The sequence below is a fragment of the Halichoerus grypus genome, chromosome 11 (assembly GCF_964656455.1).
Source record: "Halichoerus grypus chromosome 11, mHalGry1.hap1.1, whole genome shotgun sequence".
NCBI classification, from domain to species: Eukaryota; Metazoa; Chordata; class Mammalia; order Carnivora; family Phocidae; genus Halichoerus; species Halichoerus grypus.
In genome coordinates, this window is record NC_135722.1 from 12,980,995 (window position 1) to 12,993,247 (window position 12,253).

Below are 12,253 nucleotides of genomic sequence, written 5' to 3' on the forward strand. Positions count from 1 at the left end.
CCATTGGACATTCTTTCCTGCTTTGTCAAAGATTAGTTGACCATATAGTTGAGGGTCCATTTCTGGGCTCTCTATTCTGTTCCATTGATCTATGTGTCTGTTTTTGTGCCAGTACCATACTGTCTTGATGATGACAGCTTTGTAATAGAGCTGGAAGTCCAGAATTGTGATGCCGCCAGCTTTGCTTTTCTTTTTCAACATTCCTCTGGCTATTTGGGGTCTTTTCTGGTTTCATACAAATTTTAGGATTATTTGTTCCATTTCTTTGAAAAAAGTGGATGGTATCTTGATGGAGATTGCACTGAATGTGTATATTGCTCTAGGTAGCATTGACATCTTCACAATATTTGTTCTTCCAATCCATGAGCATGGAACATTTTTCCATTTCTTTGTGTCTTCGTCAATTTCTTTCATGAGTATTTTATAGTTTTCTGAGTATAGATCCTTTGCCTCTTTGGTTAGATTTATTCCTAGGTATCTTATGGTTTTGGGTGCAATTGTAAATGGGATCGACTCCTTAATTTCTCTTTCTTCTGTCTTGTTGTTGGTGTATAGGAATGCCACTGATTTCTGTGCATTGATTTTATATCCTGCCACTTTGCTGAATTCCTGTATGAGTTCTAGCAGTTTTGGGGTGGAGTCTTTTGGGTTTTCCACATAAAGTATCATATCATCTGCAAACAGTGAGAGTTTAACTTCTTCTTTGCTGATTCAGATGCCTTTTATTTCTTTTTGTTGTCTGATTGCTGTGGCTAGGACTTCTAATACTATGTTGAATAGCAGTGGTGATAGTGGACATCCCTGCTGTGTTCCTGACCTTAGGGGGAAAGTTCTCAGTTTTTCCCCATTGAGAATGATATTTGCTGTAGGTTTTTCATAGATGGCTTTTATGATATTGAGGTATGTACCCTCTATCCCTATACTCTGAAGAGTTTTGATCAAGAAAGGATGCTGTACTTTGTCAAATGGTTTTTCTGCATCTATTGAGAAGATCATATGATTCTTGTTCTTTCTTTTGTTAATGTATTGTATCACATTGATTGATTTGCTGATGTTGAACCAACCTTGCAGCCCAGGAATAAATCCCACTTGGTTGTGGTGAATAATCCTTTTAATGTACTGTTGGATCCTATTGGCTAGTATTTTGGTGAGAATTTTTGCATCCATGATCATCAGGGATATTGGTCTGTAATTCTCCTTTTTGATGGGGTCTTTGTCTGGTTTGGGGATCAAGGTAATGGTGGCCTCATAAAACGAGTTTGGAAGTTTTCCTTCCATTTCTATTTTTTAGAACAGTTTCAGAAGAATAGGTATTAATTCTTCTTGAAATGTTTGGTAGAATTCCCCTGGGAAGCCATCTGGCCCTGGGCTTTTGTTTGTTGGGAGATTTTTGATGACTGCTTCAATTTCCTTAGTGGTTATAGGTCTGTTCAGGTTTTCTATTTCTTCCTGGTTCAGTTTTGGTAGTTGATACATCTCTAGGAATGCATCCATTTCTTCCAGGTTATCTAATTTGCTGGCATAGAGTTGCTCATAATATGTTCTTATAATTGTTTGTATTTCTTTGGTGTTGGTTTTGATCTCTCCTCTTTCATTCATGATTTTGTTGATTTGGGTCATTTCTCTTTTCTTTTTGATAAGTCTGGCCAGGGGTTTATCAATCTTGTTAATTCTTTCAAAGAACCAGCTCCTAGTTTTGTTGATCTGTTCTACTGTTCTTTTGGTTTCTATTTCATTGATTTCTGCTCTGATCTTTATTATTTCTCTTCTCCTGCTGGGTTTAGACTTTATTTGCTGTTCTTTCTCCAGCTCCTTTAGGTGTAGGGTTAGGTTGTGTATTTGAGACCTTTCTCGTTTCTTGAGAAAGGCTTGTATTGCTATATACTTTCCTCTTAGGACTGCCTTTGCTGCATCCCAAAGATTTTGAACAGTTGTGTTTTCATTTTCATTGGTTTCCATGAATTTTTTTAATTCTTCTTTAATTTCCTGGCTGACCCATTCATTCTTTAGTAAGATGCTCTTTAGCCTCCATGTATTTGAGTTCTTTCTGACTTTCCTCTTGTGATTGAGTTCTAGTTTCAAAGCATTGTGGTCTGAAAATAGGCAGGGAATGATCCCAATCTTTTGGTACCGGTTGAGACCTGATTTGTGACCTAGGATGTGATCTATTCTGGAGAATGTTCCATGGGCACTAGAGAAGAATGTGTATTCTGTTGCTTTGGGATGGAATGTTCTGAATATATCTGTGAGGTCCATTTGGTCCAGTGTGTCATTTAAAGTCTTTATTTCCTCGTTGATCTTTTGCTTAGATGATCTGTCCATTTCAGTGAGGGGGGTGTTAAAGTCCCCCACTATTATTGTATTGTTGTCAATGTGTTTCTTTGCTTTTGTTATTAATTGCCTTATATAATTGGCTGCTCCCATGTTAGGGGGATAGATATTTACAATTGTTAGATCTTCTTGTTGGATAGACCCTTTCAGTAGGATATAGTGTCCTTCCTCATCTCTTATTATAGTCTTTGGTTTAAAATCTAATTTGTCTGATATAAGGATTGCCACCCCAGCTTTCTTTTGGTGTCCATTAGCATGGTAAATGGTTTTCCACCCCCTCACTTTCAATCTGGGGGTGTCTTTGGGTCTAAAATGAGTCTCTTGCAGACAGCATATTGATGGGTCTTGTTTTTTAATCCAATCGGATAGCCTGTGTCTTTTGATTGGGGCATTTAACCCACTTACATTCAGGGTAACTATTGAAAGATAGGAATTTAGTGCCATTGTATTGCCTGTAAGGTGACTGTTACTGTATATTGTCTGTGTTCCTTTCTGGTCTATGTTTCTTTTAGGCTCTCTCTTTGCTTAGAGGACCCCTTTCAATATTTCTTGTAGGGCTGGTTTCGTGTTTGCAAATTCCTTTAGTTTTTGTTTGTCCTGGAAGCTTTTTATCTCTTCTTCTATTTTCAATGACAGCCTAGCTGGATATAGTATTCTTGGCTGCATATTTTTCTCATTTAGTGCTCTGAAGATATCATGCCAGTCCTTTCTGGCCTGCCAGGTCTCTGTGGATAGGTCTGTTGCCAATCTAATGTTTCTACCATTGTAGGTTACAGATCTCTTGTCCCAAGCTGCTTTCAGGATTTTCTCTTTGTCTCTGAGACTCATAAGTTTTACTATTAGATGTCGGGGTGTTGACCTATTTTTATTGATTTTGAGAGGGGTTCTCTGTGCTTCCTGGATTTTGATGCCTGTTTCCTTCCCCAAATTAGGGAAGTTCTCTGCTATAATTTGCTCCAATATACCTTCTGCCCCTCTCTCTCTTTCTTCTTCTTCTGGGATCCCAATTATTCTAATGTTGTTTTGACCCTTATGATATCGCTTATCTCTCAAATTCTGCCCTCGTGATCCAGTAGTTGTTTATCTCTCTTTTTCTCAGCTTCTTTATTTTCCATCATTTGGTCTTCTATATCACTGATTCTGTCTTCTGCCTCATTTATCCTAGCAGTTAGCACCCCCATTTTTGATTGCACGTCATTAAAACCCTTTTTGATTTCAACTTGGTTAGATTTTAGTTCTTTTATTTCTCCAGAAAGGGTTTCTCTAATAACTTCCATGCTTTTTTCAAGCCCAGCTAGTATCTTTAAAGTCATGATTCTGAACTCTAGATCTGACATCGTACTAATGTCTGTATTGAGTGGGTCCCTGGCAGTCAGTACTACCTCTTGTTCTTTTTGTTGCAGTGATTTTTTCCATCTTGTCATTTTATCCAGAGGAGAATAAATGAATGAGAGAACAAAATGCTAACAGGGTAACAACATCCTCAGAAAATATACTCTAAACAAATCAGAAAAGACCTGAAGCTGGGGGAAAAGAAAGGGAAAGAAAGAAAAAAGAAAAATAAAAAAAAAGAAAAAGAAAAAGATAAAAACAAACAAAAACAGAACAAAACAAAAAAAAAAAACCAGAATATGATCAAATATGATCAGGCTGGTGCATAGATCAGTGCCACACACTAGATTTTGGGTGTATTTTGGTCTGTTAGAAGAAAGTGCCTCCCAAAATTTTAAAGAAAGAAAACCTTATATATGTACAAAAATAAGGGTTGGTATGATGAAGGGATGGAATATGACTGTAAAGATGAAAAGTATAAAAAATTTTATAAAAGGAATTGATAAGAAGTTGTTTGAAAAAAGAAAAAGAGGATTTAAAAAAAAAGAAAAAAAAAGGGGAGAGAATGTGATCAGGCAGGAGACTAGAATGAAACCATACACTAGAGATTTAGGGTATATTTTGATCTGTTAGAAGAAACTGTATCTCAAAATTTTAAAGAGAGAACAACTTATATATATATATGCCAAAAATAAGGGTAACTACTATGAAGGGATAGAATATGACTCTAAAAATGAAAAATAAAAATGTTTTTTAAAAAAGGGATTGAGGGCGCCTGGGTGGCTCAGTCGTTAAGCGTCTGCCTTCGGCTCAGGTCATGATCCCAGGGTCCTGGGATCGAGTCCCACATCGGGCTCCCTGCTCGGCAGGAAGCCTGCTTCTCCCTCTCCCACTCCCCCTGCTTGTGTTCCTGCTCTCGCTATGTCTCTCTCTGTCAAATAAATAAATAAAATCTTCAAAAAAAAAAAAAAAAAAAAAAGGATTGATAAGATGTTGGTTGAAAAAGGGAAAAAGAAAAATTAAAAAAAAAAAAAGACAGTTAAAAAAAATTAACTTTGAAAGACTAAAGAATCATGGTAAAAAAGCCATGAATTCTATGTGCAGTATTCCCCTAGCGCTGGAGTTCTGCCGTTCTCACTGATCGGTAAACTTGGTCTTGGCTGGCTGTTCCCGCTGATCTTCTGGGGGAGGGGCCTGTTGCCGTGGTTCCCAAATGTCTTTGCCGGAGGCGGAATTGCCCCGCCCTTGCCGGTCCGGGCTAAGTAATCTGCTCGGGTTTGCTCTCGGGAGCTTTTGTTCCCTGCAAGCTCTCCGTACAGCTTTGGAGGCAGAGAGTGAAAATGGCGGCCTCCCAGTCTCCGCCCCGGAGGAGCCGAGAACTCGGGGTCCTGCTCCTCAGTGCGCCCCCAGAGAAAAGCCGTCAGTCACTCCCGTCTCCCCGGTCTCCAGCGGCACTCCGTGTTCACCCGGCCTGTGACCGCGCGTTTCTATCTCTGGCACCCGACCCCGTGTGGAGTCTCCAAACCCAGCAGATCCCCGCAGTGCGCTCCCGCCGCTCCCCCCGGGGGAAGAAGGTGAGTCTCCCCGGATCTGCCGCTTGTTGGGTCCCTGCTGGGATCCGTGGCCCGACTCTGCCGCGGATCACGGTTTATGGCAACCCCGAGCTGAGAGCCCGCGCCTCGGCTCCGTCTCCGCAGCCGGCTTCCCCGCTCTGATACCTGGGAGCTCTGCCACACTCAGGCACCCCCAGTCTTTCTGTGGGTCCTGAGGGTCCTGAGACCACACTGTCCCACGAGGGTTCCACTCCCCGCGTAGCCACTGGAGCGACGTCCCTCAGCGGAGCTGACTTCTAAAAGTTCCGATTTTGTGCTCCGCGGCTCTATCACTTGCCAGAAGCGGCCGACAGAGGCACCCCCCCCGCCATCTATCCTCCCGAATATCGCCTCGGTTTCACTTCTCCGCACGTCCTACCTTCCAGAAAGTGGTCGCTTTTCTGTTCAGAGAGTTGTTGCTATTCTTTTCTTCGATCTCCTGTTGAGTTCGTAGGTGTTCAGAATGGTTTGATCCCTATCCAGCTGAATTCCTGAGACCAGACGAAATCCAGGTCTCCTACTTCTCCTCCACATTAGGTTTTAATCCCCTGAATCACTTTGCCTCTGGCTCCAAATTACCTCTCCAGGCTCACCATTCACCATTACACTTCATGAACCATCTTGTCCACCAGACCTCTCCCCATTCAGTAAACACTCCATACCTCATGTTCTGAAGCTTTGCACATTGGTTCCTTTGCCTTGACTGCCTTCCTCCATTTTCTCTCTATAAAAACTCCTCCTTACCCTTCCAGATTCAGATTATATTGCCTCTCCTAACTCACTCAGGAAAGTTATTTATGATCTCCTCTGGGCTCCCATAGCTCCTATAGCTTTTCAAATTATGTTGTAATGAAACTGTGTATTTGTTCCTTCTTTAGCAGTCTTTGTGTTTTTCTTTTTTAATTGAAGTATACTTGATATATAACATTATATTAGTTATAGGTGTAAAAAGAATGATTTGATATTTGTATGCATTGCAAAATGATCACCACAATAAGTCTAGTTAACATCTGTCACCTTACATAGTTCCCCCAATTTTTTTCTTGTGATGATAACTTTTAAGATTTAATATCAGCAATTTTCAAATATACAATACAGTATTATTAACTATAGTCACCATGCTCTACATTACATCCCCATGATTTATTTATTGTAACTGGAAGTTTGTACGTTGGAACCCCTTCACCCTTTTCTCCCACCCCATACTTCCCGCCTCTGGTAACCACCAATCTGCTTTCTGTATCTATGAGCTTGATTTTTTGTTTTCTTTTTTAGATTCCACATATAAGTGAGATCATATGGTATTTGTCTTTCTCTGTCTGACGTATTTCACTCAGTATAATGCCTTCTGGGTCCATCCATGTTGTTGCAAATGGCAAGATTTCATTCTTTTTTAATGGCTGACTAATATATATATTATAACATATATATATCACATTTTATATATATATCACATTATATATATATTTACATATATATATATATCACATTTTCTTTATACATTCATCTGTTGGTGGAGACTTAAGCTGTTCCTATGTCTTGGCTATTGTATGTAATACTGTTATGAGCTTAGGGGGGCAAATATCTTTTTGAGTTAGTGTTTTTGTTTTCTTCAGATAAATACCCACAAATGGAATGCTGGATCATGTGGTAGTTCTATTTTTAATTTTTTAAGGAGCTTCCATACTGTTTCCATAGTAGCTGCACAAATTACATTCCCATCAATAGAGTACAAGTATTCCCTCTTCTTCACATCTTCACCAACACTTGTTATTTCTTGTCTTTTGATAATAACCATCCTAACAGGTGTGAGATGATCCCTCACTGTGGTTTTGATTTGCATTTCCCTGATGATTCAGGTCTTATGTTCAAGTCTCTAATCCATTTTTAATTTTTGTGTATGGTGCAAGATAGTGGTTCAGTTTCATTCATTTGCATGTAGCTGTCCAGTTATTCCAACACCATTTTATTGAAGAGACTATCCTTTCCCGTATTCTTGGATCCTTTGTCAAAAATTAATTGTCCATATATGTATGAGTTTATGTCTGGGTTCTCTATTTTGTTTCATTGATCTGTGTGTCTGTTTTTTATGCCAATACTATACAGTTTTTATTACTATAGTTTTGTGGTATGTATTGACATCATGGAGTGTGATGCCTCTAGCTTTGTTCTTTCTCAAGATTGCTTTGGCTATTTGGGGTCTTTTGTGGTTCCACAGAAATTTTAGGATTGTTTATTCTATTTTTATGGAAAATGCCATTCTCCTGGCTTCCCTATCCTGTAATGGATATAGCCACCTACTTCCCTATACTCTACATGCACAAGTCACCCAGGCTGCTTCTCCCTGATTATTCAACCAGTCACTCACCACATATTGTAGATTACGTCTCCTGTGTATCCTTAGCACCCACCCTCTCTTTTCCATTCCTATAGTCAAGGCCTTGTTCAGGCCTTCAACATGTTCCCTGGGCTCCCTCCTTCATTTTGGCTGACTCTTCTTCAGTTCAGCCTTTACTTAGCTGCCAGGCTGGCCTTTCAGAAAGAAAGCATCTCCTCACGGCCTGTCTTTACCTGTGAGCACCTCAGCACCCCTCTCTTTCTACTTCTCTGTCTATTTTTCTACAGGAACCATTGTTTCAGTGAGAACCAGATTATTTAAGAAATACTGGCAACCCAGAGAAGATGCAACTATGGTTACTGATTATTACTTTCTTTTTGTCAATAGCTTAGAAATCCTGTTGGTTTTGTGGTGGTTGAGGGTGGGAAGGGATGCTGTGCTAGGGCAGTGTCACTATGTGTCATGGAAGAAGAGGAAGACATGGCTCAGCTCTCTAAGACCCTCTCTCTTCTCTACCTTTCCTCTCCATCCTCTCCTCTTCATGCCATGATAGTCACCGATGCTAACTGAGCACATCGTATGTGCCAATATTATGCTAAGCCAAGGAGGTGGCTAAGCTGGGATGCCCATTCTGGCTGGGTGTTTGATCCCGACATGAATCCCATTTTCACTCCACCTCTATGCAATCCTCTCTTTCTCCTGCCCTACTCTCACCTCCCTTGGCTCCATATCACCCTTTTGGAGTTGCACACAATGCTTCTGTCTTTCACATGGTAGTCCTCTAAATAGCTGAAATGGACTTTTCTATATTTCCTCTAAGTTTTTGTCATCCCTTCCCTGTCAAATTGACCTTTGACCCACACAAGAAAGAACTCGAGTTTCTCAGCGTCCTTCTTAGAGTGTGACTGTCCAGAGATAAGGAGGATAATTAACTTGCTTTCTTTGTTCTGGACATGCTGCTCATGTGCATGTATCACAAGATTGCATTTGTTCCTTTCCTACTGTTGCTTTACATAAAACTTGTGGCCAAGTAGTGTTTCATGTCCTGCCCTCAATGCTTTGTAAGCCTCATTTCAATAATTGCAAAATAGTCCATCATATAGATATATTGTTAATTATATAATCAATCCTACTTGGACTTTTCCCGTAAGCTCTTTTCAGGTAAGAAGACTAGGCCTAGACTGTAATTATTAGCACCGTGTCATTAGTTTCTTTTTTTTTTTTAAAGATTTTTTTATCCATTTTTGGGGGCGGGGAAGGGCAGAGGGAGAGGAAGAGAGAGTCCTAAGCAGACTCCTCACTGAGCGTGAAGCCCAACATGGGATTGGATCCCATGATCCTAAGATCACAACATGAGCCAAAACCAAGAGTCGGATGCTCAACCAACTGTATTATCCAGGTGCCCCATCGTGTCATTAGTTTTAAATCATATAGTTGGAAAACAGTAAGATAATGCATACGTGCAATAACAGGAGCTGATGTACCCATTTTGTTTTATGGACTTATTTGTCTTGTCTTGTCTTTGGAGAAGATTACAACACATCTCAGTAGAACTAAGTAACAATAAAGCACAAACACTGCCATTTTTTCTGTATTTAATCTATGCCAAGCACCACAGGCATTATTGACTTTCACAAGGCTAAGATGAAGGTATTATTATCCCCACTTTCTGGATAAAGGAGCTGAGGCTCCAAAAGCTTCAGCAGCCTCCCCTCAAGACATTCTTTGTAAGTGGTAGAGCTCAGATACAAGCCAGGCCTGTTTCATTCCCAAACCTGTACTCATAATCATTAGGTTGGACTCTTAACAAGGGTTTTAGAATGGCTGACTACGTGAGTGAATGAATTAATCATCCTACAGGAAAGACTATCATTATTCACCTTTTATGAGGAGGATGGAAGCTTGGAGAAGAGTTTCCATGTAAATAAAAGAAAGGTGTCCCCCTCTGGGCACCTTTGGGTCCAGGGCCAGCACACAGAGACTATACTTTCTTTGGTCCACAGTTGCCTTTCAGGGCACAACCTGCAAACACCTCTAAAGTTGTAGAGTAAGCATCTGACTGCAGGTGCTGTATGTTCTGCTCTCCTTCACTAGAGAGTATGAAGCTTCTCTACCACAGCCCCCTCTCTTCCCAGTCAGATGAAATCAAAAGAAATCAAAATTTCTAAGCTGGTGGTAAACAGGAAATAATAATTACACCTCTGAGGCTAGGGATGCCAGTGAGATAAATAATAATACGTACAATTTAATGAAACTTTATTAAGTGTCTGGCATTGTGCTGAACATTTTACAAGTATTAGGCCCATTTACCATAAACCCGTCAGATGGGTAAGGTCATTCCCATTTTGCAAATCATGAAGTAGAGGCTGGGAGAATTTCAATAACTTTCCCATGTTCACACAACTAGTTCCAAAGTTCAGAATTCAGGTTCCCTGAATTCTGAGTAGCTATGGAATATTACATTTGTCAGAGTTCTTTCTGAGCCTCCCATTCTTCTTGAGCCATCTTCCTTTGGAAGAATCTTTTCTCTGAATATTTTTGGATTTATTCACCTCAGGTCTAGGGTACATGGCTGATCATGCTCAGGATTTTCATTCTTAAGATATGAATCCTTAGGTGGCATGGGTATTTTCCCCTAAAGTTCTGATGGTTTCTACTTTATAACTCAATTCCTCCTTGTTGGCCAGAATTGGATGCAGAATCATGGCCTTTTCCTAATTTCTTTTTTTTTTTTTTTTAAAGATTTTATTTATTTATTTGAGAGAGAGAATGAGAGAGAGCATGAGAGGGTCAGAGGGAGAAGCAGACTCCCTGCCGAGCAGGGAGCCCGATGTGGGACTCGATCCCGGGACTCCAGGATCATGACCTGAGCCGAAGGCAGTTGCTTAACCAACTGAGCCACCCAGGTGCCCTCTTTTCTTAATTTCTGGGAGATAAACATCATCAGCAAATTACAGATTTATTAGCCCAGCTGTCTCAAGCTGAGTGAGTTTATCAGTTATTTCTAAGGTGGTTGAAGGACCACATCTTTGCCAACACATTGTCTGAGCTGATTCTGTGACTTGGGTTAGAAAAGCACCATCCAGAATTGTAGGTTTGCATTATTGTTATTAACATTTTGATACCTATCAGATGAATAGCTGTCTCTCTTTTACACACCCCGTTTATAAGAGTCTGAGAAATTTCTCCTTGGGCACAGACGTTTTTTTCCCCAGATTTTACTCGCCCATTTGTTACCTTCTTCTTAAAAGACAGTGACAGATGGTAGCCACACTTGTGATGAGCATAGCATAATATATAGAGTTGCTGAACCACTATGTTGCACATCTGAAACTAATGTTAACACTGTGTCAAGTATTCTCAAAATACAAGGCAAAACAGACAGTGACTTTAATTCAAAACACAACAAAACACCAAGAACAAAATAAAATCCAAAATACACAAATAGTATCCACTGTCAACATCTGAGCTCATCCCAAAGTAGGAGTTAGACCTTGAGGCTTAATTTGCTTTCAGGTTCTTGCTGGATAGGAATCCTGAGAAATTGGTTTGGGAAGAGATGAGCAATTGTGGAGTTTGCGCACATATTCAAAATACTTTTGGGAAGAGAGCCAAATCCCAGCCACCCAGCAGCTGGAAGAGAGAGGGCAGAGCTCTGAGTTCCTTACCATGGCATCTTCACCAGCATGGTGGTTGAGGACCTGGTGCCCACCTGGATGCCTCTTGGCCCAGCCAGTAACATCGTAGACCTTGCGATCGATCACCAGCCACTGAGCGGCCTCCTGATTGTGTCTCTGGATCTCCTGCCAGCTATACACGTTGAGGATTTTTCTGGGTATGTTACCTTTCCCATTTGCCTCCTGCTTTACAGAGTCCTCACTTCTCCCATTTGTTACTGGTTTCCCATTTGCTTGACGCTTCTCACCTAGATACTGCTGACCCTTTCCTGTAAGGATCCCATTACCTGTATGCTTGACTTCAAGATTCATTGTCACTACACCCCTGAGATTTCTGGGTTGACTCCTGAAATTTCTAATCCTTGCCTCTGATTGAATAATAAAATGACTCTTTTCCTTTCTTCTTATTCCACTGCAATGTGATGTCTGCCCAGAAAACTTCTTTTTAGACTAGTTACCTCTTCACAAACCTGATAGTGAGCACATCCCCAGCTTCTCACTTCTCTGTCTGTCCTGAATCTTTTCTGCACTGATAGGGGTTGGATCACATTTTTTTCCTGGGAGGTGAGACCAACATTCTCTCCTTGCTTCTCCTTTCTCTGCTGGCAGGTGTCTTAGCAGCATCCTCCTTCAGCATTAATTGTCCCTTAAGAAAGAGCTTGAGCCAATCAGTCGGTCTGAAAGTTGTGGCCCGCCCCAGGGCGGAGGGGCAAGGCTCAGGTCACTGTGCTGTCCTACACTGCTACCCCATGGGGTTGGGTTCACTAGGTCTCTGGCATGCCTGTGGTTGGAGAAATTTAGGTTTGTTAATTCCACATGGGAGCAAAAACTTTCACAATCTCCAGGATGACATGAATGCTTGGTGGACTTGGGAAGTGTTCCTTGTGACAGCTGTTATTTCTCCTTAGGGTTTTCAAATTTTTTAAGTTTTATTTATTTTATTTTATTAAGTTATGTTAGTCACCATATAGCACATCGTTAGT

The 12,253-nt window shown here is 40.7% G+C and overlaps 1 protein-coding gene across 1 annotated transcript in view; it reads right to left on the reverse strand.

Moving 5' to 3' along the window:
- The window catches only part of LOC118525743 (fatty acid desaturase 2-like protein FADS2B), a 42,009-nt gene extending 30,427 nt beyond the window's left edge, over positions 1-11,582 (reverse strand). Inside the window, exon 1 of the mRNA XM_036076612.2 lies at positions 11,262-11,582. Coding sequence (XP_035932505.2) covers positions 11,262-11,582 — 321 coding nt within the window. The remainder of the gene's footprint in view (positions 1-11,261) is intronic.
- Between the last annotated feature and the right edge of the window lie 671 nt (positions 11,583-12,253).